The following is a 25,453-nucleotide window of genomic DNA, read 5'->3' as shown; positions in this document are numbered from 1 at the left end:
GCTTTCTACAGCATTCTGTTACAGTACATTTAAGCATATAATGAAATATTCTCCTACACTTACTATTTTAGAATCAAGCAGACCAAAGCTCTAGTTCCAGGACACATCTTCCGCACTGCCACACGCCGTGGGAGAAGAGTTGCATTAGGTACAAAGACAAGGCAGCAAAACCCCTGCTGCCCCGGAGCTGTGGTCTACTCTTTTCCTCTGCAGAGCTCCATAAACAAAGAGTAGCTGCTTTCAGTCCTACAGTCACTTCTCACTCCCTAGTTCTTAGCACAGAAAGCCTGCTTACTGTTTTACTTCCAGTTGTGTATCTAAATTACTTTCCAGGAAAGCCAGGAAGGTTCAGTACACACTTTAGCTCTTTGAGCAACCAGTCACGGAAGTAGCACCACAGGGCTCTCACAGCTCTGAGCTTAAAGCACAGCAAAGCTTGCAGGTAAGCACTGAAAGGTATTACACCAAGATGTTGATTAACCCTCCAGTCCCTTGGTCTATTATGCTATGTTAAAAAAGATTTCTCTTTGACACTGCAATAACAAGCAAACCTGTAATCACCAGCCTCATCAACACCAATATTCAAACGGCTAAATTGCCGAATGCATCCTTCCTTTGCCATACCACAACTGACACCACCCACCTGCAGAAGTCTGCTCAATGGATTCAGTTTACAGCACTAGACATCACCAAGAATTGCCCCTTGGGGGATCAAGTTCAAGGTGAGGTCTCTTTTCTTCCTCTGTTCCCCAAGTTTGTTTTGCACCACAAAGCATTTCCACAGGAAAAGGAAATCTGGCTTCACAAGCTAGGAAAGAGGTATGGGTAAGCGGGAAGAGCACTGTGTGCTGCCCCAGGCCCATAACCATCACATCCCTCCCATGGACCATACACCAGCATAGTGCACTCTTCCCTCCGAGCGTCATGAAGTCACACAAATGCCAGAGTTTTAGAGAAACATTTATTATAGGGTTGCAGAATTTATGCCAATATAAAGTCCCTTATTAAAACTCTCAAGTTCAACTGCAGGACACTAACTCTTCATTATCTTTATACTGCAGCTTTCAAAAAAAAACAAAAAACAAACAATGCTCTGACTGCAGTAGTAATGGTACTTGCTCATAAAAAGTTGATCTCTACAGTTTATATAAGCCAGAGTAGTTTAAGTTTACAACTACAGTCACATTCACAAGTGAGCTATACCAGAACAGGTTCTTGAAATCGGAAGTTAGATTAAACCAATTCTTAACCAAAAATACTGACAAGCTTTAAGAGCAACTCTATCTGAATCTTAACAACTAAATACCACAAAACCAAACAAAGGTAGAAGAATTAAACATAAGCTCGGGGAAGGTTCCAAATATACATATGAATTCAATACAGTAATTGCACAAAATGAAATAGGGTAGTGTTAAAGGTTTATGATCACTGAGGTTGGATTTTACATGCTTCACACATGGTAGTTAAAATAAAGCTTAGTGATACACATCAGAATATGGTTGGTTTTTTTTTTTAGGCAGGATACGGAGTGCAGAGCTATTCTATAGAACCACACAAGATGTGCAAACCACAGATTATTAATATTAATCATTCTGTGAAAGTTAAGGTGAACAGAACTGGTTCCAGCCAAGGAATTGGTTAACATTTTTATATATATATTTTTCTGCCATTCCCAGATTACACTAAATCAAACACATTCAACAGATAAACTGGTATTAACCTTCTAAAAAAAACCAACAAACCACAAACAAACTTTACTCAAATTTAAGTTTTACATGAGACAACTAAAAAGTTATACCAAGGATCAAAGAAAGCTGAAATGGTGACTTTGTCTTTTGAAATACAAGCAGTACACAGAAAATGCGTAAGGCTTTTGATTATCACTGCACATGTTAATTTAAGAAGTCGATATCTAACGCTCAGACTTCTCAATGAAGGTGTGCACTAGTCACCTCCCATCCAACACCCTTCACTGTTGACAGATCTTTGTTTCAACAACGAAAGAGTTTTCAAAGTGTCTGATGGAATGACAGTTCTCCACTGAACGTTTCTGCAGACCTGGGGACGAGAGAAGATGAGAACCTAAGTAAAGCAGATCTGTAACCCAGCAGCAAGCATTCACAGGTTTTGCAGCACTACGAATACTACGAATTTGTAGCAGCAAGATACCATCATTCAGTACAGTGTTTCTACAGCCATGAACTGCCACCAGCACTTGACACCAGTTTGTTGTCTATCAAGAAGCATCCCTCATTTCCACAGTGGTAACAACAAGAAGGGGGGCCACATACATCACAGAGGACAAAGCAAGCAAGCACTTTTCTCTGGTATCCCCAGCTACCATTTTAGCGATAGACAGTGTCAAAGAGATCATTTATGGCAGTTTCTCATAGCCCTCCCTAAACCACAAAGAAAAAGAAAAGCAAAGCAGATTGAAATTACAGGGAAAGAGAATAAAAACTCAGAAAGGGTGCAGAAAACTCCCCACCCTTCTAGTTCTTTATCAGCACTTCCCTGCACCCAGTGTTAACACAGAGTATGCTTCTATAGAGCAGTCTTCACCTTGATGAGATGTGAGGACTTGCCACTCAACCGATGATCTCACTGAAGTTTCTTAATAGTGTTAAGTGATTTTCTCTATTTTGGGACATGCCAGCATTGGCCTTGACACAGGCAGTTCACCTGTATCAGCTGTGAATCTTTACTAGATTTACCAGAATATAGTAGTCCTGCCATCAAAGACAAGCTGCTCAACTAAAGCACTTCAAAATACAACCACCAGAGAAGACAGATTTACAGCTTAAGTAGAAAATTGTTCTAAGCAAGCAAGAGAAGCTATACACTGAAGCCTAGAGCCACTAGCTCTTAAACCAAACCCAGCACAGCACTACTTTAGTTTATGAACACTTAAATACAGGCTGTCTTTCAGCTCACCTCAATCTTAATGTCTGTACGCCCTGAGAAGCCTGCAATGGCTATTTAACTGGGGGCATAATTGAACAGCCAGGACAACCTGTCCTGTTCCTCACACACATTCAGTTACAACTCCAGGGAACTGCTGCAGAACCTGAGGTCAGTTTGATCCAACAGATGAACCCATGAACTCTACGAAATCTGAAAGCCAGTACAGCACCAGCTAAATGAGAAGACTTCTCCACAGCAGTTACACAAGTCTAGCCATTTTAGTCTCATTATGGGTGCATGGCTTGTACACCCTAGAAGACAGACATGCTAGAAATTTGACCTGGAAGGCAAGACAAGCCTTGTCCCTGCACAATTTTCTCCTCAGCAGCAGTCTTCCATTTGACTAGATTTCCTGTCCCCCATCCCTGCCAAGGGCAAACAAGGTCAGTTACAGAACTGAAACTGTACCAAGCAGCATTACTCATTTACTAGAACCCTTCTGTGCAAGTATTCTGTATAAGTCTTTTACTATGCAGCAAAGATGTCAACAACATGCTACAGCAGGATGATTTAAGGAAACATCATAAAGACCCTTTGCAGGACTGTCTGTAGACTATGGTCTTTCAGTCACAGCAGCATTCAACTGAGATTTGTGAACAAAAGCATCTTCACATCAGCTAAGGGACACATGCCTCCCCCTCCCATAAAGGCAACATTTACTGTTTCTTCATGTGCCCTGCACCGCACAGGAAGAGCTTTATGCTCCCACATACACAGCCTTCCATGTAGCAACATCATGTAGGCACTGGCAAACAGCAGATGCAGCTCCTGATGCTGCAAACTTGTAACTCAGAGGAAACTCTTGCCTAAGAACTTTGCAGGAAAACCAGAGCAGAAAGTTCTGACAAACCAAACATTTGCAGTTCTGAAAGGCTGCAAAGCACAAAGGATTAGTTTGCTATGTGTCTGGTGACAGCAACAAACCATGGAGTGCTTTGAGATCTACAGTGAACTAAAATTCAAAGCATCAGATTTCTGTACTGCAGGCTGTCTCCTTCCAGCATGTCAAACCACAGACACCTCAAAATTTAGTTCTTTTCACAGCATGACAGGGAGGTGACACAAGGAGACAGGCAAGAAAGAAACAGAGCTCAGAAGTTCCTGTGAAGTGTTATTGTTATTTTAGAGAGGAAGTCTGGGATGTCCAGAGCCAGCAGTTCAACTCTGTTTTTCTCCATAGCAAGTGAACCAGAAGATAATTCTTTTACTTGGTGCTCCTGTAACCCAGTTTTAGATATAACAGACTAAGGTGCACCTACAGAGACTCATTATCAGATGGAATATATGAATTTTTGTGCTAAACTAACTTACAACTTCAGCCAAAAGATGGAACAGAAATAGGTTTAAGGTCAAATTTGGTTTGGGCACATAACCTCTAATTCCGTAAGTCTCATTCAAACATGCTGAGAGAGTTTCACTTCAGATACATACTTGAAAGTAGAGGAAAACCCCCATCAGTTCTATGGGTAGTCCCAGCTCACGTAGAGCACTCAAATTTCCAAGTCTAAAAACTCCCAAGGTTTAAAGTATTTACCCTTTCCCTACGCAAACAACAGACTCATTTTTTTACTGAATGGAACTTACCCGTTATCTGGTCTCTGCGCTGAAGTCTGAAGGTCTCTTTCCCAACACAGAGTTGGTAGATGAAGATGCCCAAATCAGACACATTATCTATCTCCTCTGTAACCACCATTTCTTCACGGACTAGGTAAGTCTGAGGCAAGTAAGAGCCAGTCTAAAAGAGACAAGACCTTGAGACACAGTATTCTGCTAACAACGGGCAAGCATCACCACATTTTTCTGCTTTGGAAGGGCTTCAGGCACTAGATTACAGCTTTACTTCTTTTTAATATTAAAGATATGCTAGTTGTCAACAGCTGCATACCAGAGAAGTTAAAAACTGACAAAGGCTATTTCAAACAGTTGCAGCTACAGCCAAACAAAGCACAGTTAACCTCAACACTGCTCGCCTCACATGAATCAAACAAACAGAACCCGCTCAAGTTTATTCGACAGCAACAGAAAGCCTGCAGTTAAAAGAGCAGAAAAAGTATTATGAGTTTCCATGTTTGAAGCAGTGTATTTCTAATAAAAATAAAGCAGTGCAACCTACAGAAGTTAAATCTTCACCAGATGATCAGAGCACTACTGAAACAAGTTCCCACCTCTCATGGCCACTTCCTAAAAATAGGGGCAGGGGACACACTTAAAGCTCATCTTCGTAAAGCTAGAAAAAAAAATAATGAAACAAGCTAAACTAGGTCAGGTGGCCTCTAGCACTAAGTGTAGAGGAGCCAATGACATTTTTGAGAAGTACATTTGGCACACAATAGCTCAGTATTGCATTTAATCTGGAGTAGCAGCAAGCTCTATCAACTTGACCCACAAATCATCTTGGAAAAACACAAGTTTTAGTTACTGAAGAGTCAAAATGCTTGCAGTGAGCTCATAAGTCCACTGCCAATAAAGCAGAAGAACAAGTTTGCATTGTTCTTTTCATTAAAACTCTCATGGGGCAAGCGAGCTTTCTGGTAGTAACTTTCAGGTTTAGGCTTTCAATGATATTTGGAACTTTATCAAATTCCTTTGTAATAGCTAAATTTAACCTTATTTGCTAGTTGCTTTCAGCTTTCATAAAGCTAGGTATTAATAAGAGCATTAAGCATGAATCTACTCACCATAATACACACTGACAGCTGGCCTTAACTTCAGTACAGTGACTGAGCCAGGGGGATTATGTACTTTGATGGCAAGAGGACTGTTCTAGCAAGAGACTGTAGTTCAGGAGCAACACCCAGCATTCTTATCAAAAGTGATCCTGTCAGCGTAACTAAACAGTAAGGTTTCCACATACCGCCAGTTTTGCGAAGAGATCCATCAGATTTCTCGGTGGCATAACTATGGATGTGTTCAGCGGAATCACATAGCAGTTACCCAGTTGCAAGTCAAGATACGCTGTCAAAAGCTATTCAGAAAACAAGATTTCAATTAATTGTGGCCTTGGATTATTAAAACACAGTTCTACAAGGACTAAGGAGGGAGCTCAAAAAGCTGCAGATGATGCGCTGCTACTATTGAGGTGGTGCATTCAGGAACCATCTAGTGCAAGAATTTAGCTATTCCCACTTTTGCAAACATACTGGTTGTAGCTATGGTTTGCAAAAGGACTTTTGTTCAGAAGTGAGAGCTGACTATAAAAGCTGTTTATCATTATTTTTGTATTAATACAGAGAAAGTTCTTGGGAGTACGCCCTCATCACTAAAGAAGTGCAGTTAAGCACTGTGCAAACAAAAGGTATCCAGTTGCTGATAAACAAAAATTCCCTGTAAATAGTTCTTCAGAAAAAGTATTAGTCTCCATAAAGTCATGTCAGCATTGCTACAAAGTCTCTGCAGTTCTTGCCCTAAAATTATCAACATATCTACTTGTTTTCTTATGACTTTGCACAGCACTTTGCCAGAATCAACCGAAGTTCTTAATTTGCCTTATCCTTATATACAGCCAAGTTTCTTCAAGATGCCACAAATTAAAGCTGCAAATACTGTGACCACAGGTAGCACAGCTGGGCTGCGTGGCATTCCATGTCATTAAAGGCAGCAAGTACACAAGTTAGTTCTAGCGTCTTTGCCATGATTGTATCTGCATTGCTAAGGTTTGCTTTACTAACAACCTACCAGAGGTTTTACAGCTGACTAAGGATAACTAATACTATTGATGCAACTTTAATAAAAAAAGTCAAATTAAAATCATCCTCTCATCTTTGCTTTAGAGAAACTATATGCAACTAAAACAGCATGTTAAAGTTCTAGGTTTCAGCCACTTGAAATGATTCTTCAATTCACTTATCCAAGGTCTGCACTTGTTTGGAATTCCACATTTCGCTGTAACGGTTTGGCAGAATCTTACAACCGAATCCTCAGTTTCCCCGTTTCTTAACTCACATTTACAGTTGTCTCCTACCCTCGCTTCCATTTACATACGATTCTTGATCTGATAGCAAGTGTCACTTCCAGATGTCCTACAGGCAACAACATTTAAAGCTGCCTAGTGCTGAGATGTGATGTTCTGAGAAACAATCCAGTTAAGAGTCACTATGGGAATGTTCCTCCAGCATTCTTGTAAACATCCTCCCTTGCAGAAGTGTACTATTACAGAGTTAGAAGGGTCAGATTTGCCATGCTTAAAGCCATTCTAAAAGAGAAACCTGCACTCACAGTAAGCTTTAAAGGTCTCAAGAATGAAAACCCTGGAGCTGTTACAGTTACCACTTGCTCCACAATTTTCCATGGAGCAACGAGACTAGTCCATTTCTTATCACTTCACGTATACTCACCCTATCAAAGTCATGAACGATCGCTGCTGGATCACTGTCTGAGAACTTTGGAACGGGCACATCAATGATGGCTATGTTATCATCTTCTCGAATGTCAGCTTCTTCAGCAATAGGGAGGAAATAAGGTTCTACCGCACGATCACGATTTTCCTTCTCAAAGTAACACATCTCACCACGGTACACCTTATGCTGAAAGCAAGAGCAAGGCCAGTTATTTTTACAGCAAATGTTGCTTTCAAACTGTATTTCTAACACTTATGCTACGACGAAGCATAGGTGTGTCACAGCTACAGCTTTTATAAAGGACATAGAAAACCTTCCGTAACTGGGACATGAAGACTATTACAGTGGTAATCTATTTATAATTACACTTTTTTTATTCAGTGATGCTTGAAGAAAAAAAAGAACTTTCACATTACCTTAGGCATGAAGTACTTGTAGATGCAAGCTCCACCGACAACAACTCCTGCCAAGATGAATGCTAGACCCAGCAGAGTCAACAGACATCTTCCAGACGAATTTTCACCCCTACGTGTGGCAACTTCTGGATCCTTTGAATAAAGGGGGATAGAACTTAGAAAGTGTAACCACTCTGAATTTAAAACAAGCTGTTATCTACTGCTTCACTTTGACCTACCATCTTACAATTCTCACTGCACGCCTAGAAGAAATGTATGTTAAGCATCACATAGTAAGAAAACACTTACATGAAATACTACTGCATCATATTAAGATGAGCTTTCAAACAGCACTGAAATAGGATATTTTCTTAGAGGATGCTTTCTATACAAATCCTTACCCAGAAACTATTAGAGGGGTAAGAAATTTTAGTAACTAACGGAAGAGAACAGTGCTGCAGCTGCAATATAGCACAAGGAAAGCAAGATGTGTAGAACAAGGTCATTTTAAGGTACACACTGTTTTCACACCTCTTCTCAAAAGCCTATTTCCTATCCTCCTCTTGCTATCAGATGGATTAAGCTAATACTTTTCCTTAGGAACCAGACTAACAGCAGAAGCTAAGGTTCAACTCTATTAGCTGGGGAACACACATCTGACAGGAGTCAAACATTCAGACTGTAGAACTTGTAATATGCACAAGTGAAGCCCACTATGAAAGAGGGCCACTTACCAGCTTAAATGCAGCCAAACAAAAACAGGTCCCTGCAACACATCCTACCTTTCAGCTTCAAAATACTCTTTCTTCCATGCAAGTCCCTGGGAAGTTTTGTTTCTAGCAGTCTGAAGCATATCTTTTTATTTCAGTGACTTGTTCCCCGCCCCCCACCGTCCCAGTGTTCTCTCAGACAGAAGACCACATCCAAAGGAAACTACCATCACCATCATGTAACATGGTGACAAGCTGTGTAATATCACCACTAGCTTTGTGTTTGGTATCTGAATGGCAAATTTAACACTCTTAGTTTTCAGTACTTTTCCAGGCTTCCAGGTAAAAGGCTCACACAAGCCAAGTTGAGAGGAGAACAGCAGATGTACTGTCTAATACTGAACAATTAAAGGAGACATTTCCTTTGGGCAAACACACATTGGGTTTAGGTCTTTCCTAAAAGACACTCTCCTCTTCCCCCCCCCCCCCCCCCCCCAAAAAAAAAAAAATCAAACCACAAAAGTTTAAATCTAGTAGCTTCCATGGCCTGCCTTTATTTGGGTCCTACCATTTGCACTCCAGTAGAACACAATATATTTAAGCAACCTGTGATCACAACAAGCTACAGTATTATTATGAGGCTGTACATATTTCTGTGCTCAGCAAGATATCAGTATAAAAGTCAAACACATCAGCTATGCATGTACTGAAACAAAAACCAAGCTGTTTTGTGAGAGTCAATACTCCTACATTCCACTCTTGCATCCTCCAAACAGAAAAATGTTCCTTCAGCAAGACATAAACCACTACAACTGGTTAGTTAAGCATTTGTAAAAAAAAACAAAACCACACACACAAAAAACAACCACCCGCCCCTCCAGGTTCAAGTCAGAATTATGCCATATTTATATGCCATTATGTGAAAACAATCAGAGTTAACTGGCTTTTAAGACCAAGACTCTCATCATATTCTGCCACCTTCATCTACACCTTTTAGTAACATATTCATCCAGCCTATGATTACTTGATGACAAGTCTGCAGCAGGTTTTAGCACTACAGACATCCTAGTGCTTGGCTGATGTTGACATGTAATTAGCTATACTTGCACTACACCTATTTCAAACAATGTAAAGGTATTTATCATATTAAGCAGCAATGTAGGCAGCCTGAATCCAAGAAGAAAGAGTTGACAGAGCTGGTAAGAGAACACAATACCAAGACTTTGCTCCAGTAGGTTACAAAGCCTCTGCTCGAAAATAATAAATCATAAAAAAACCTGCAAAGAAAAGGCAGCTCCAAGCTGTGCAATAACAAGTAAAGCAAACCAGGAGGTAAGGGAGGAAACGAAAAATCACTTGTGTTAACATCTGCAGCTAGCTCAAGAGACCATGTTGACACAGTCAGCTCTAAAAAATCTGCAGAGAGAGTATTCTGCAAGCTCAAGTGTTTTGTGCAGATATTCTAGGGGACTTTTATTGTGCTGTCTAAGCCAACGTTAGCCATTAAGCTTGTTTGTTCTGCACAAATATTCCAGCAAAAGGAGACATTAACACGCAATAGAACAAGTTTGTCTTGGAGTAAAATTGTGAACTTCATGTTTACATGCAACTCTAAACCCCAGGGTTGGAGTGAAAAGTTACTAAAAAGTCATGTACACGTGCAAACACAGAGAATACTGTAACAGGTATAACAAAACAGCACCAGCAAGCTTCTAAATTGAGAAAAGCAGCTATCATGAAGAGAAGGGTGTAAGCATACATTAAAACTATTACGCTCAGAACTTGCATGGTAAAGGGCCAGTAAAAATATGTATTACTGCCTCAGGAGTACCTGATTAGTTTGTCCTACAAGAAACTAGCCAGAATAATGACATTTTCAAAATACAAATTAGTCCTCCATCTACACTGTTTCCCTACTTTCTCTCCCTCCTTTGGATCTGGCAATTCAATGCTACAGTATTAACTGTGCACACATAATACAACCCCTACAGCTCAAGAGAGTCCACTGAGCAATAACATCACCCTGCACCCCTTCTTTTAAACAGTGGCTATTTCAGGTGAGGCAGAGGCTCTGAAGGCTGGAGAGCAAGCTGCTTTCCAGATTACACCTTAGAAGGGAAAAAGAAAAAAAGACACTAGAGTCCAACACCACAAGTTTTGTTATTAGTGTTTTCTTTATTTTCTTTCACCCCGATTACAAACTCAGCCCATTCTAGAGCTACCGATTTGTATACCTGGACGCTGATCTTCTTCATCAAAGAATGTCAGCAGCTAAGTAAAACACCTTCAAAATAAAGTCTCCCACAGATTTGCAAAGTTCAATTAGAGTCACACAGCAGCTCATTAGGAAGGAAAAGCCAACCACAGGGTACGTGCCTGGGTTTCTATTTAAAACCCTTTATGGCAGGTTTCTTAATTTAAGCTAGACATACCAGAAGCCCAGACACCTCACCACAGCGCGGCTCTCCAGCTCACTGCTTACCAGGGTTTCAGAGCAGCAGCGGGCGAAGGACGAGCCCTAATCCCACCGTGTTTGGCCTGCAAGCCGCTGCTGCGGCTGCCAACCTGCCCGCTGCTGAGGGGACGAGCTGCGCCGAGGGCTCGGCGCTTCCCCCGCGCCTCCCCCCGGCAGGGAGCCGAGCCCCGGGGCTGGCCTGGGCGCCGGGCTCCCCCCGCCTGCGAGCTACGAAGGTTTAAAACCCCGTCAGGAAGCACGGCCCTGGCACGGGCCCAGCTGGAGATAACCAGCGGGGCCTGCCCGCTGCGTGCGGGCCCGAGGCCGCTCCGGGGCCGCCAGGCCACCCCGCCGCTCAGCACCGCCCGGGGCCGGCCGAGCCGCAGCCGGGCCGGGAAAACGGCTGTGGTGAAGTAACCGCAAACCGCTGCGGCAGCGCGACGCGTCCCGGCGCTCTCAGGCCCGCAGCGCCCGGCAGCCCCTCACGGCGGCGGCCCCAAGGTGAGCGACACCCCCCCCCCCCCACACACACACGCACCCCCCAGCCCCGGGACAGACCGCAGAGCGGCCGCCCCACGCTGGAAGGCTGCCCCAGCGCAGCAGGGAGCGGTGCGGCGGCCGCCAGGCGCCCGAGAGGCACAGCGGGCTGCCGGCTGCCCTCCCCGGCCCGCAGCCGCTGCGAGAAGATGGCGGCGGCTTCCCCCCCCCCCCCTCCTTCCCCCCCCCCCACACACACCGCCGTCCCTCCGCCCCGCTCCTCCCGCCGCGCCCCGGCAGCGGCGAGACCGCGCTGCCCGCACCTTGTCGGCCACCAGCGCCTCGGTCGCCTCCTTCTTCGGCTCGTCCTTCTGGGCGAAGGGGGAGTTAAAGGCGATCTTCACCATGGCGCCGCTCCTGCGTGCCGCCGCCGCCCCGCTGAAGAGCCTCCGGGCGGCGGGGGCGGGGTGCGCCGAGCTGGCCCCGCCCCGCCAAGCCCCGCCCCCCGGCAAGCGGCGGGCGCGCCCCCTGGAGGCCAGGCGCCTCACAGCCCCGCCGCGCCTGCGCAGAGCTTCCCGCGCCGGGCAGCAGGGCACAGGCTTGGCGGCTCCTCAGCCTTATAACCTCCTGCTTCCCCTCAGAAAGTGCTGCTAAATCAGAAATTTGATGATGCCCAGGCGCCATTAGGGCAGGCAGGGTGCTTGACTCCGAAAGGGAGATGTGCCATTCAGGGTGACTGGAACGGCCTTTTCCCCTCATATTTCTGTGGAGGATGGCACCCTGCAAGAGATGATGGGGTTCTTAGGGCACTCAGGTGTGTGACCGGCCAGGGATGGCCACTGCCTGTCCTCAGCGCTCTGGCCGAGCCCACCATGCCAGCCCCTCACACAGGCCTCGCTGCAGTGGCCTTCCCTCTCACGGAACTTTCTAGAAACTCTGTGGGTGTCCCTGTTAGAGGCTAGGTGGCTCCGTGGCCGCATGGGGAGCTTCACTGGGAAGAGCAGGGGCTAAACTCCTGCCTTAAAAGACCTGCATCCTCAAAACCTCCCTGAAAACGGGGGAGAGGCCTGCTGTGGCGTGGGGAGGGCGAGGCGGGGAGGCCCCGCAGGGGCAGGAGGCAGCACCTGCTGCACGTTGCTCGGGCCTGCCCCCACAGCAGCCGCCTGCTTCCCTTTACGCTTTGTGCACTATTTGTGCAGACAATTATACGTACTTCTAATACTTTGTATTTTACTCAGGGAGGTCAGCCCTGGTGAAAAGGAGGTGTCTCTGGACATCACACATCAGTGTGGCACAGGGACACAGATATTTCTAGCCAAGCTACCTCCCTTCTCTTACGAAATATGGCCTGAGGGATATTCAGCATCCAAGGAGACAGACAAGGCCTCACCTTTCATTCAGGGTTTCCGAAGTGGGAGAAATAGAAAAGGCTTCAAGTATTAGACTGTCCAAAACGATCTTCTTCCTATGGATGGAAGTCTGTGTCCATCTCACTGGAATTTGACTTCACGATGCTAGAAAGAAATCTGGTTCGAATCTGGGGCCTACACCATTGAACTCTTCCTCACAGACAGCTGTAATTAAACAGAACTGAACGCTATGCAAATATTGCAATGAGTAATTCTTCTAAGTGTAAACAAAACACAGTGTGTATTCCAGCATTCAAAGCATGTTCCTGTTTTTCCCCAGATGCATTATCACTGTTATTTCCTTTCAAGATCCCTTTCATGTTAATAAGAATTCTGACTTTGACTTCAGTCAGAGAAGAGTGAAATCTTTTATGTCTATTTAACCTGACTTTGTCTAGTAAGAGAAAACACTTTTACCTCATTTTACCAAGAAACCAACAAAAAATTAATTTTCGTATTTCCTAGCTTTAACATGTTAGGAGTAAGTTAGGCCATACTCTCATCAAAGTCCCTGAAACACAGATTTAAAAACAGATTAAGTTCTCTGTATGGCCACTGCAATACCTGTACTCTATAACTTGGCAGTTTATAAATTATGTAAATAATTTTCGGTATCTTAATCTAGTATAATTACTTCGTGCTTAAACAAATTGACTTTCTCTTCCAACTACCTTTACTTGAAAAAGAACAGAAATAAAACCAAAATAGACCCTTGCTGTTTATCAAGACTAGTGTTTGTACATCCTGGCTTGCTCACTGTCTATGTTCTGTGATCTGCTGCAAGGGATGGACACACCCTGAAATACTGTACTCAGATAAACATTAAAAAATGTAAGGTTTTTTTACATTTGTCTGCACTTTCTGAATTTGCAAAACTGGAACTCTCATAAGATTTGTCAGGTTTTTTGTTGGGTTTTTTTTTTGAGGGGGGGATATATTTCTATTTGTGGCACCTGAGACAATAATTTTTCTTAACACGTTTAAAACTTACTTAAAATGTGCAGTGTCTGGGAGAAAGTAATTCCAGCATCATCAAACAATTTCTCCTAACCTTACACACCTGACAGTAACTGTCAATTCAGTCAGAAATTGCTCCTTCTGAATAAAGCTCCTCCTCCAATAGTCTGACTGCGTTTTGTAGGGCGGTTGCAATCTGAAGGACCAGGTCTAGGAAAGCGAATTCTGTTCTGAGATGCATAGACATAAGGAAATTCAGATTTGTTTACCATCCTGAAGCCGTCAGGCAGTACAGCTTAATAAGTATTAGAGATCTCCATGGGTGACTCCACCACTTCACCTATAAAATGGTTTTGCATCAGCCTCTTGGTACTGGCCCAGTTTTCCTTCAGACTTTTGCAATGTTGGCTACACTTTAGGCCTGAAAATCTCAAGACATTCTAACAAGTAATATCACGTATTCTTTTGGATTCCATAATATTTCCAGTTTTCCTTTCTACTAAAATATCCTGGGTTTAGTTTACTGGTATTTATTCTGTGATCATCTTTATCACCTTGAAAGGCAAGAGATTATCCCCTTATCCTTAATTATCCTTTTAATGCTTCTGGTGTTTGTAATGTTCAGAAAAGACTGCTTAAAAATTTAACAAATACATGGACTAGATTGTCTTCGAGACCGGAGGAATTTGGCTAGAAAAAAGAATGAGGTGGTGTGCCACAGCGGCTATGATTGTTACCTTTAAGTTTACTCACAAAGAGGAGTGAACTGTATTTCTTAAAAGTGACATTAAACACTGACACCTGCCTTTTTAGTGGGAGAGATGATGTAAGTAGCCCAGACAGTCTAAGAATATTAAAGAACAAGGTTTGTAAGGTGAGGTGGCATCTTTTACTGGACCAATCCTTGGTTCAGCAGATAATGCCACCTGAAGAACCCTTTTGAGCAGTTCTGCCCAGTATTAACACTATTTTTACTGTGCAGAAATTTTGTAACTCCTCTAATATACTTTAAAAAAACCTCAAACTTTAAAATACGTTCACGTTTATTCTCTCTTCTCCTCTTGTGTGTGCCAGGAGAATACTTCCTTACCTTTTGGGAATAATATGATATTTGTCCTAGATTGTAAAGTATTCTCAGACTTTGAAGTAGAAGGTACTATGTACGTGCATAATCTTCAGTCGTGTCTATTGTTCTAGTTCAAAGCTGCGATCCAGAGGGCTACAGTCTGGCAAGACATGTAAGCACACACTTTGCATTTCGGCAGTCCCTCACAGCTTAACGTTAAGCATGTTAAGTTTTTTGTTAGATTTTGTTAGATTTTGTGAATCCCCGCACAGAGTTCCCGCACATAGTTAAGTCCTAAATGCTTTTGCTGCGCATTGCACAAGACCGCAGGGAGGAGGGCTGTCCCGTGTGCACAGCCTTATACATGCACAAAGCATTGCGCAGCTGAGCCCCAGACCAGGCTCAAGGTAGTGCTTGTAAAGAAACAATAACGAATACATGTAATTAATAATGGGTTTAAACATACACTATATCTGTCAATTGAATCGTTTTATGAGTAGCATATTTACTGAAAGAAGGACAACACATGGTAAACAACAAGTACGTCAATGTTGGACTGTTAAAAATGAAAGAGAAACTACAAACTTTCTCCTTGGTGAAAGGACCCCTTCTCTGAGTTTGAAGTTTTATGTTTATCCAGATGTTTCAAGTTCTACTTTTTGCCTCCAGTCCTTTCCCAGCTCTCTTGCTAAGAATTCCTCCTTCACCACCTCCTCAAGCTGTTTGCCCTCACTCTCCAGCTCCGACGCTGCCTCCGCTCCTTCTCTAATCAGTGACCCTGGGACCTCTTTTGCGTTTCTACCTTGCTCTTGTTGATAAGGGATCTATCTGTATTTCAGACTAAGAAACTGTCATGCTGAGAGCTGCCAATATAAACTTTTGTCGAGGAAAGTTTTTTTCCACTGGGTTGAGATGAATTTGGGCCCTTGACTTGACAGCAAGTGCCGTGTTAGCTCCGCTGACTTCTCTTGCTGCCTGGCATGCCTTTTTTCTCTGCAGCATCATTAGGTTAATAGCTGTGGCAAAGCAAGCGCACGTTACTCACTTCTAATGATTGCCTTGTTAAAAAGTACTCTAAAAGGAATATTAGTTAAATGGAAAGTAGCCTATTAACATTCTGGGGAAAGTCACGAGTCCATTTGCTCTGTAGTGACAAACTACAGAGAGATGTGGAAGTTATGAGCAGAAAAGGGAGCCTGAAGGAGAGGGAGATGAAGAGGTGATTGCCAATTCAGCCACAACACCAAAAGCACATCCTCTAATGACTGTGCTCGGACCGATACTGAAGAGGACTCACTGCCCACACAGCCATTGCCTCACAGAACAGAATTCCACAAGAAATTCCAGTCCTCCAGAAAATCTGCCGAACAAGCAGCACACCCAGAGTGATCAGCAACCCCAAACAATTAAAGGGCCGAATTTGCCTCTGGTGTAACTGCAATGAGGCAAGCAGAATTACACCGGAGATATATTAGGAACCAGAGTCTTGGCACGTCTGAAAAAGCATTGCTGAACACTGCTATTAGAGGAAAAATAATAAACACTCAAAGCTCAAACTGCCTTCTATTGAACCGACCAAATGCACATTTTTGGAGGCAGATTGTCGTTTACCTTGGCACTGAGGGGTGTCATCTGGGGTTCCCCCTTTTCCCTTTCAGGCACACTTCCCCCCAAAACCTCCCTCATGTAGAGCACGCCCCAGCAATTCTCGCCTGGCAAGGTGGGCTGGCCGAGGCCAGTGTGCTCTGCTGCCTGGTGGCACCATGCTGCTGTTGGGCTGCGGTAGGCGAGGGACCCCTGGACTGAGCAAGAGCCCTGGGCTGATTGAGGGCTGTTACTCGTTGGAAACCCTAAAGGGGAAAGTGCTGGTGTTAACCCCACCTGCCATCCTCGGCATTTTCTCTGTGTCCTAATCTCTACTCGCTAGTGAGAGTTGCGTGGTGGCATCTCAGCCAGTCTACTGGAATGCAGCGTGGCAGCAGCAGAGCCCACACCTACACCTGAGACCCAGCAGACATTGTTGCAATGGCCAGCCTTTTCTCAAGGGCAGCAAAAGTACCCCGTGTTGACCATGCTCGTGACCACAGTCATTGTTTGACTTAGTTTAACGATGAGCACAGACATGGGTACATCTTGTTTGGCTATGCTGTCTGAAACTGTGCTGAACTCGCCATGTGCTTGCCTACAAATGCAGTTAAGCCAGAGCTGTACGTGCACTGCGGCTGTGTGAAGATGTTCCCAGATCAACAGAGCTGTGTTGGCAGAGATCCCTAATGTGCTGTCAAAACTGTGCGTTGACTGGTGTAGCTTGTTTGACTAGTTATGTGTGGGTTTACTTTGCAACGTGTTGATATGGCTGCGCACAGAAGGGCAGCTCTCTTCTGGCTTAATGAAAATAGTACCCATAGAGACGGTACTCCCAAACTACGTAAATGATTGCTGTGTAGGCACATCATCAGTTTAACATCGATGAAGTCTTCCAGCGAAGAAGCAGTTCTGAATAAAGCCAAGGAAACAAGACCTCTGGTTTTGTCTGATTGTTTACATCCATGCATGTTGCATGCACACCAGTTGCATATTGAGTAGCTATATCTGTTAATGTGATATCAATAAAGGATTTATATCTAGACAACATTCCAGCTGGAGACTTTTCTTATTTACAAGATGATGTAATTAGGTACCTAGTCTGAGCACTGCACTAAAAGGCTATAGAAGGTTTTGGAGCTGGGGTGTAAAACCACAGGTGAATCTTTCAAGGGCTTTAGCAGAGTTTTGTGAATCGTACACAGGTGTATCAGAACTGGAACTGAGAGTATCGGGTTAGTAAAAGGGCTATAATGCAATTGCAGGGACACCTTTCCTGCAAATAGCACCCCCCTTTCTGTCACTTTTCTATCCAAATAAGAGCAAGTATATATTTCAGCTATCATAACAATACAATTAATTTCTAAGAACTTTAAGGAATAATGTATTTTATTATACCCCCTTACCTACTGCCCTTCAGTCCGTTAACATTAACAGAAATCAGCCTCGTACTTGCCTTTGAGTAAGGATGCATTGCCAATTTTTGCAGCCAGCTGCACTGTCCTTTTGCTTTCTTTTACCTAATGAAATAATATGAACTTTTGGAAAAGAAGCATTAGTGGAAAATGAACCTGCTTTCACCCTCATCTACTCCTACAAGCTTTTTTTTTAGAATACAGATGTCCCTTTTCATCTCTGTCAAGCCTATACTGTCAAAAATAGAAATACCGCAGAACACCTGTCCTAACAGCAACCTGGAGTACAAATATTGTCAGTTAAAGAGATTTGTTGCTTTTTCTTCTGCAGATTGTTAGAGAAGTTGTGCAGGGGGGTGTAGATTTTCTGTTAAGTAGCAGGAGAGGCGATAGCGGTATCCTGTTATGGTATGTGTCTGTGAGCAAAGGGACTGCCAGCTCCGAGATGCAAAGCCTCAGCAACATTGCGGGGTCTGCTCCTGGGTGAAGATGAAAGCTGGTTCTGTAAGAGGCAGGCTGGGGAGCCCAGCTTGCCGTTCCTCTTTGCAGCACAGGGAGGAAGAGGCTGGTGATTGTACACACATAAACACCCGCACACGTTTCCTCTTTACAGGGCGGAAAGAAAGAAACACGGTCACATGTACCCCCTCATACTGACACAAGCACATACTTACACAAAGTTTAATCTATATGTCAAATACTGTGTTGTTAAAACAGACCCTAACAAAATTGTCTTTTTTTTTTAAAATGTATTAATTTTGAGAAGACGGCTTTTGGTTTTAAGGGAAAGCAAATCTACTGTCTACACCATTTTTACAGACTACAGATTTTGCTGTAGAAGGTGCTTTCTGTTCATATGATAGATACCACATCATGATACAGGAAATAACTTGCAGTACTTTATTTTCCTGTTCCAAATATCTCTTCATACTGAGGAGACACCTGGTGATATTAGAAGTCTTTGATGGGACCTCATGTGACGCTATTCTTGAATGCGTTGGCTCCCCAGCTGACAGCAGAGTGAGTAGCATTTGCCTTTTGAAGGAGTGGAATTAAGAAATCCCTAAAAAATGGTAGTTTTCTTCTATTGCCCTTTGGCATGAAGTCCCCCAGTTCAGAAAGAAAGTCTTTTTAAAGAAAGCAATTGAGGGTACATTGAAATATCACCAAGGTAATGTTAAAGACATGCATTGGCCTGAATTTAAGATCACAGAAACACGGGAATGTTTGTTGGAAGAGAATTTTGTTGGGTTTTAGCCCAACCTCCTGCTCAAAGCAGGACTATTACCAGCATTAGATAGGGTTTTGTGTAGCTGATTTTTGAAAAACAATAAGGCTGGAGACTCCTCAGCCTGCCTGGGTAACCTAGTCCAGTACAACACTATCTTCTTCTGATCCACCCTGCCCCCCCCGCCCTGCCCCCCACCCCCCCCCCCCCAAAATGTCCAGCCTGTGTCTCCCGAGCCACAAGCGGTGGCCACTGCCCCTTGCTTCTGTCTTCTGGCACTGCTGACAGGAGTTTGGTTCTGACATTTCTGTAGCTGCCCTTCACATAGTTGTGTTCAGCCCCCGGGTCACCCTTTGGCCTCTTCTTCAGGCTGACAAGCCCAGCCCCAGCAGCTTCTCGCTGCAGGTCAGGTGCTCTGGGCCCCTGACCATTCTGGTATCTCTTCACTGGGTCCTCTCCAGTATCTCTGTGTCCTTCTTGAGCTTCAGGAAGGTCCAGCACCTATTGCAGTGAAGCTGAATGCAGCCTCCAAGTCTCACTGAGTAGAAGGGGGTAATAGTTTTCCATATCCTACTGTAGCCTGGCATGTGGTCTGCCTTACTACAGATGAGAGCACGCTGTTGGCTTATGTTCAGCCTGGCATCTGCCGTAATCCCCAGGTCCTTCCCAGCAGGGCTGCTCCTCACCCAGCAGCTTCCCAGCCCATACCAGGGCATGGGGTTTTCCTGGCCCACGTGTGGGACCTGGCACTTTTCCTGGCCGAACCATACGGGGTTTCTGCCAGCCCAGAGGTTACCCACATCCCTCTGGATGCGGCTCTACTGCTGTTCGCATCGGCCACTCCACCAGGCCCCCAGTAAACATGTCTAATCATCTGCCGCCTCTCACTGCATCACGTCTGTTCACAAATGCAACACTTACTGTGCTCATAACAGTCCTCCCCAGGGCCATTTCTGTCCCTTTGTCAAGGCTATTTAGGTGTTATGTATTAATGTAACACATGCTTTAGTCACACCGGTCACTCAATAATGAGGTAAACAAGGAGGAACATCCAACTCAGCAATAATACCTTATCACTTTTACAGTGGACACACTTACTAAGTAAAATGTTCTAGGTTTCTGGTCTGTATAATCGGTATTTAAAAAAAAATAAATCCACTGCATTATGGACTGGTTGGTATATTTGTACCCAAAGTCCTGTGTTGGGGTGCTGGTAGGATGCAGCTCTCAGCCAGAGCTCTGGGGATGAGTGGGAAGAGCTTTGGGACACGGAGGAAGGGTGGCTGTTCTAGCACCCAGCCCTGGAGTCGGGCACTGTGGGCTCTGCTCCTTGACTCCATTCCCATTTCTTTCATACCTTTCTTACCTCTAATGTTGTGGAGGGGGCCGTGTTCCCACTGCCCCATTCCCAACCCCTGGCTGGTCCTCTGCTATGCAGCAGAGTGTACACGATGAAGAGTTTCGAGAAATGCAATCCTTTTGTCCAAGTAAACAAATCTCTTTCCTTCTGAAATTTAGAAATTTCTTAACATTTTAGTCACTTTTTCTAAGTATCAATTGTTTTAGTGCTTGGACCCGTTTCTTGGAGGTGGCAATGCAGTCACCCTAAAGGAAGAACGATGCCAAAGTAGCAGGGTGTTTACTTCCATTTCTGTTAATGATTGCATCATAGAGAAACACAGTTCTTGTCAGTTATGATGCAACGTTTCATCTTTTGGTAATGCCCAGATAGATCAGGAACCAAATTATGGCACAGCTTCATGCAACAATAATCTTGAAATTTATCCCCAAATTTATTCCCAAATGTGTTGGGAATGCACAGGGGATCATTTTCCCAAAAGGCCTAAAGACTCTTTCCTTGGGGTTTCTAATAATTTCTAATATTTTGTAATAATTTCTAATTATTTCTAATTTCTAATAATAAAAAAGCAGAGCTGTTTCCACTGTTTGCAGCCTGCTGCTTTTGCTGCCATGTGAAGTGGTGCCCACATGCCTGTCATGTTCAGTCAGAAAATCAGTTCAGTCTCAGCATTACTTGAGTTTCCCATGGGGTTGTCAGGAGAATGATGGCCTTATTTCTAGCTTATTTTATTCCACTTCTTCCCAAGTGAATATTCCCATTAATGAAGGACATTGATCTCCCCTACTGTGTCCCCCTTACTCTGTTTCATATGCTGGAGGCCCAGAGATTGTGCCGTCTTGAATCCAAATTTAACCCTCTGACATATGTACGTTGCCACTCTCCTAAAATTTAGCTACTTTCATTCGGCAGAGTTGGATTGGTGTTTTCTGATAGGAAAAGATGCCACTGAAATTAATGACTGCATTAGAAATTCTTCATCTTATGTCCTGTATAACCTACTGGGAATAGTAAATACACAGAATATAACAAATAGATACATCTTTGGAATTGCTTGCTGAGAACATTGCTTCAGTTTCTTGGATGAGCTGCTTTTATACCTTAATTAGCAGAACTGTGTCTGGTTCATTTCAAGACATATTGAAAATTAATATTAGCTGAGGCCAGTTTCTGTTCAATTACTGTACTAAGAGGATAAGGTGCAGCCTCAGTCCTGGTTTCTGTCATGCAGACATTGGAAATGGTCATTCCACTGAAGACATTGCACAGATTGTTGTTTTGATAATGAAGTTGCTCATCGTGTTTTAATCAGCTGGAACGGCAAGGCAGGAGGGGCTGGGCCAGGGCATGGGGAAGGGCTGGGGAGGCAAGAGGAACAAGTGGCACCAGAGGAAATGTGGTTCAGGGCAGCACTAGGGGAAGGGGGAAGAGGGAAGGAAGTATTGCTATAACGTAAAATCCAGTGCTTTTGAAAATACTTTACCCTCCAGGTATCCACCCTGACCCTCTGTGCAAGTTATTGCAGCCATCTGGCAGCGCTGGAGTGAGGGCAGTTTCGTAGCCCTGCTAACGTAAGGAAGCGCATCCTCAGGGTGCTCAAGCTGAGCACATCCCTGCCTCCCCGAGCCCCTGCTCCCCCGAATGAAGCACTGACATTTGCAATTAGAAAACAGATAAAGGGAAATAAATTATTTACAATGCCTGAAAGTGAAGGTTGTACAAGTACAACTGAGCTCATTATTTACAACTATTTTTGTCATGTAAGGAAGCTGGTACAAGAAACCACATGAAAGGGTGTTGGCTTTTCATCAAAAAAGACAAAGACCTCTCTGAGGGTGGAGCTCCCAAGAGAGGCATTGCCCAACGCTGGACCCACCGCCCGCAGGGCAGGGATGGCAGCTGCCTGCAGGACGCCTGCCTGATCCTGCCTCCGCAGCAGGGTGCCCAGCCCCTCGCAGCGTCACCGGGCTCCTGAGCCTGGGCTCTGGCTAGCGATGGGCAGAGGACCATGGCGTATTCCATGTGAAATACTGGCAAAGTAAATTTGCTCGCCCCTTGGCAGGGTGACAGGCAGCAGACATCCAACTGTTCTGCTGAAAGGGTGTCAGCAGGCTGAGCTGCGGCGTACCGGGAAGTTTGGAGCAGTGAAACCCAGGTTTGGGTTGACCGTGGCAGTGGATGGGCTGATCCAGCACCTCATTCCCTCCGCTCAGACCACTGCAAGCAGCTGAGGTTCAGGCCTCGGCTGCTCTGCTCTGACCTAGAGATAATGTGATGCTAAGGGTGAAATTCTGGAGAGAGACTGTCGATCCATGAGCTGGACCGTTTCTTTGGGATCCATGCACAAAAGGAGACAGAGAAATGAGGATGCCAAGAAGTCCACAGACACTTCGGTACTGTCCTCTGCTGCCTGGGCTCTGGCAGATAAGCTCTCTGAGACCGTGGGCAGCCATGTCCTCATCCTGCTCACCTTACCGAGGAGGACAGTCCCCACAAAACAAGCAGCACTGTTCTTTTACAGTGAGCCAAGCAAACCCTGGCTCTCAGCAAAGACCAGAGCAGGGGGGTTATACATCCCTTTATTATCTACTGAACAACATTTGCCACTGTGCCTTCCTCTCACTGAATTTAGACATTTCCTTGTCGCTCCTGAATAGAAAAAGGCACGCAGAGAGCACAGTGAGCCTTATTGACCCCCTGCCATCTGCTGAACTCTGAACTGGATTCAAAATTTGGCTCTCTCCTCCATCTCTTCTCCTTGCTGGCCCAAGTCCAGCACCAAGAGGTAGGGACCACTGGAGCTGGGCAACTGTTGCTCTCAGGAGTGATGCCAAATACAGAATACTTTTTTTTTCTTCCCCTGTAAAAAACACTTTCAGAGACTTTTCTAGAGCTCAAATACCCTCAGAGAAAAACCCAAACCTGACTTCTTTTCCCAGTTTTTCCACAGTAAATTCAACTAGAAAGGAGAAAACAACCCACCAGAAAAGCACTGTAAAAAACAAAAAGGCTAAAGGGAAGTGAAATCAAAAGAGAAATGAAATTTATACAACGAGGCTTTATACTTTGGGGAAGTGCCTGTTAACAAAAGTCAGGGAGGAAGATGCTACTGGGGCAGCTGACTCGCTGAAATGCTGTTGCTGATATCAAATGCTGGAACTCAGTAAAATATTTATGCTTATTATTTTCTATTGCCCTTTGGAAATCACTGTGGGATATAAAACTAGGGGCTTTTGCAGAAGTAAAATTGAACCAGAAGGTAAATGAGAAAAAAAATGCAAGCCTACTGCCTCCCAAATACCTGCCTTTTATCCCCACTCATGCCTCAGCATTTCCACAAAGTGCTCTTTCTTCTACCACCTCGCCCCCTCCCAGAATATTGCATGGTATTGGAGTATGATTTCTTATTGCAGAAGAAAAGCCGCATTGTTCATCTTCCTCTACCGAGTTACGCCAGAGTGGCACCTATTTTGGCAGAGTCTTCGTCGTTTCCTCATATCTGACTAATAAGAGATGATGAAAAATATGATTCATTAAAAAAACACAGATAATAATCTGAGAGAATTAAACATGCACCTTTAAATGTAACAATTTTCTTAAATCTCAAATCTCAAATGGTTTAATCTCAGGGCTCCATCTTGTGGCAATATAATGCCAATTCATTTATTGTGAAATTAAGATTCACCCTCCCTTAATTTCCGCCAGTTCTTCTGTAACCTCATGATGCTTTAACGCTGCGGACAGCTACATTGAGCCGAACCCAAGTGGGAACAGAAGGGCAGGCAGAGCCGGGCAGAGGGAATGTCTTGCTGTTTGAGTGATGTTAAAGCTGTGTGCGGTTACATTAGGCACACATGCATTTCGTGAGCAACTCCCATAATCACTGACAATGAAGCGGGCTGCTCGCTCACGTACATGATAAGTTCAATTTAATACCCTTGAAAGCCCAGAGCTGTAGGCAGAGTTGTGATAGTTATGAAATATCCCGAGTATCCTGACTTTCTGAGTATCTGTGTCTAATATGATTGTGCTTGAGTGCATTTGTGTGAAAAAACCTCACAAAAACATAGGATTTGGCATTCAGTATTGGCTAGCGTCTCTTGGCTAGTCTTATTAAGTCCTTCATTTAGGATTGCATCAATGGTGTAAAGCAGAGCAAAATTGTTATGACTATGAATGATTTTTGATCAGTTAGCAGAGTTTCTGATTAAAAAGCTGTTTTACAAGGGGGAAGATGTAACCTGCCAGCGATGCACTGCAGCCCAGCCAGGCTGGGCAATCACCTTGCTCACACCCAGGGCCATTTGGCTACTCTCTCTGCTGTTAAACTGCTGCGTCATTTCTTAAAAACACTGTCCCTGCTGCCTGCCGTGGTCCCTTGGCAGGGAGCAGGAGCTGGGCAGCCCTGCCTTCACCCGATAAAGCATGGGCTTTCCGTTGGTTGGGCGGGCAGGGAGGAAGGAGGACGTGTGCTTTATCTTCCTTCCTCCAGCACTGTGTGGGAGTGCACTTTTTTTTTTTCAATATTTTTTCCCCCCCTAAATATAAATGAAGGCTGGGTTTTAGCGTGCAGGAGCTGGCGAGCTTCCAGGAGCACACCCTAGGCTCCCACCCCAGCCAGCCAGTGAGCCCTGGGACCTCTGGCTGTGCCACGTGGGAGGTGAGGGTGCAGCTCCTGGGCTGGCTGTCCCGGCTGCTAGTTTTATCCTGGTAAAATTATTATTTCTTATTTATTTCTTATATATTTATTTCTTATACATTTATTATTTCTCTTTCATGATGCAGGGAGCAAGGCATCATCTCCCAAATAATATCTCGGGTACCCATGTTGGATATCTCACAGCTTCTGGCATGGTTATGGGCTGAGCACAAACTCCCAGACCCTCCAGCCTTCCTATGCCCACCCAAAGGGGTACAGGCAGCTTCTGCCTTTGCTAAACAGGTGGAGAACTATTGCAGTTTGGGGTGGGGGGTGTGTGGTAATTGTACTGATTCAGAAGCATTTAACAAATTGAAATGTCATTCTGCTCTATGCCTTTTTATTTTTTCCTGTTCCAGCTACAATGTCAAGTAACTAATGAATGCAACATGATGCG

General features: G+C 44.3%; 1 protein-coding gene across 1 annotated transcript; it reads right to left on the bottom strand.

The window, feature by feature from the left end:
• Positions 1 to 947: 947 nt before the first annotated feature.
• On the bottom strand, positions 948 to 11,837 carry ITM2A (integral membrane protein 2A). Its single transcript, XM_040614237.1, has 6 exons — positions 11,662 to 11,837; positions 7,718 to 7,849; positions 7,299 to 7,487; positions 5,819 to 5,929; positions 4,549 to 4,699; positions 948 to 2,058 (listed from the first exon to the last, which is right to left on the bottom strand). The coding sequence occupies exons 1-6, from the start codon at positions 11,743 to 11,745 to the stop codon at positions 1,970 to 1,972; spliced, it is 756 nt and encodes a 251-aa protein (XP_040470171.1). The 5' UTR covers positions 11,746 to 11,837; the 3' UTR covers positions 948 to 1,969.
• Between the last annotated feature and the right edge of the window lie 13,616 nt (positions 11,838 to 25,453).

Source organism: Falco naumanni, chromosome 14 (genome assembly GCF_017639655.2).
Source record: "Falco naumanni isolate bFalNau1 chromosome 14, bFalNau1.pat, whole genome shotgun sequence".
Classification (NCBI taxonomy): Eukaryota; Metazoa; Chordata; class Aves; order Falconiformes; family Falconidae; genus Falco; species Falco naumanni.
Note: the sequence above shows the minus strand (reverse complement) of the source record. Positions and strands in the feature narration are given on the sequence as shown.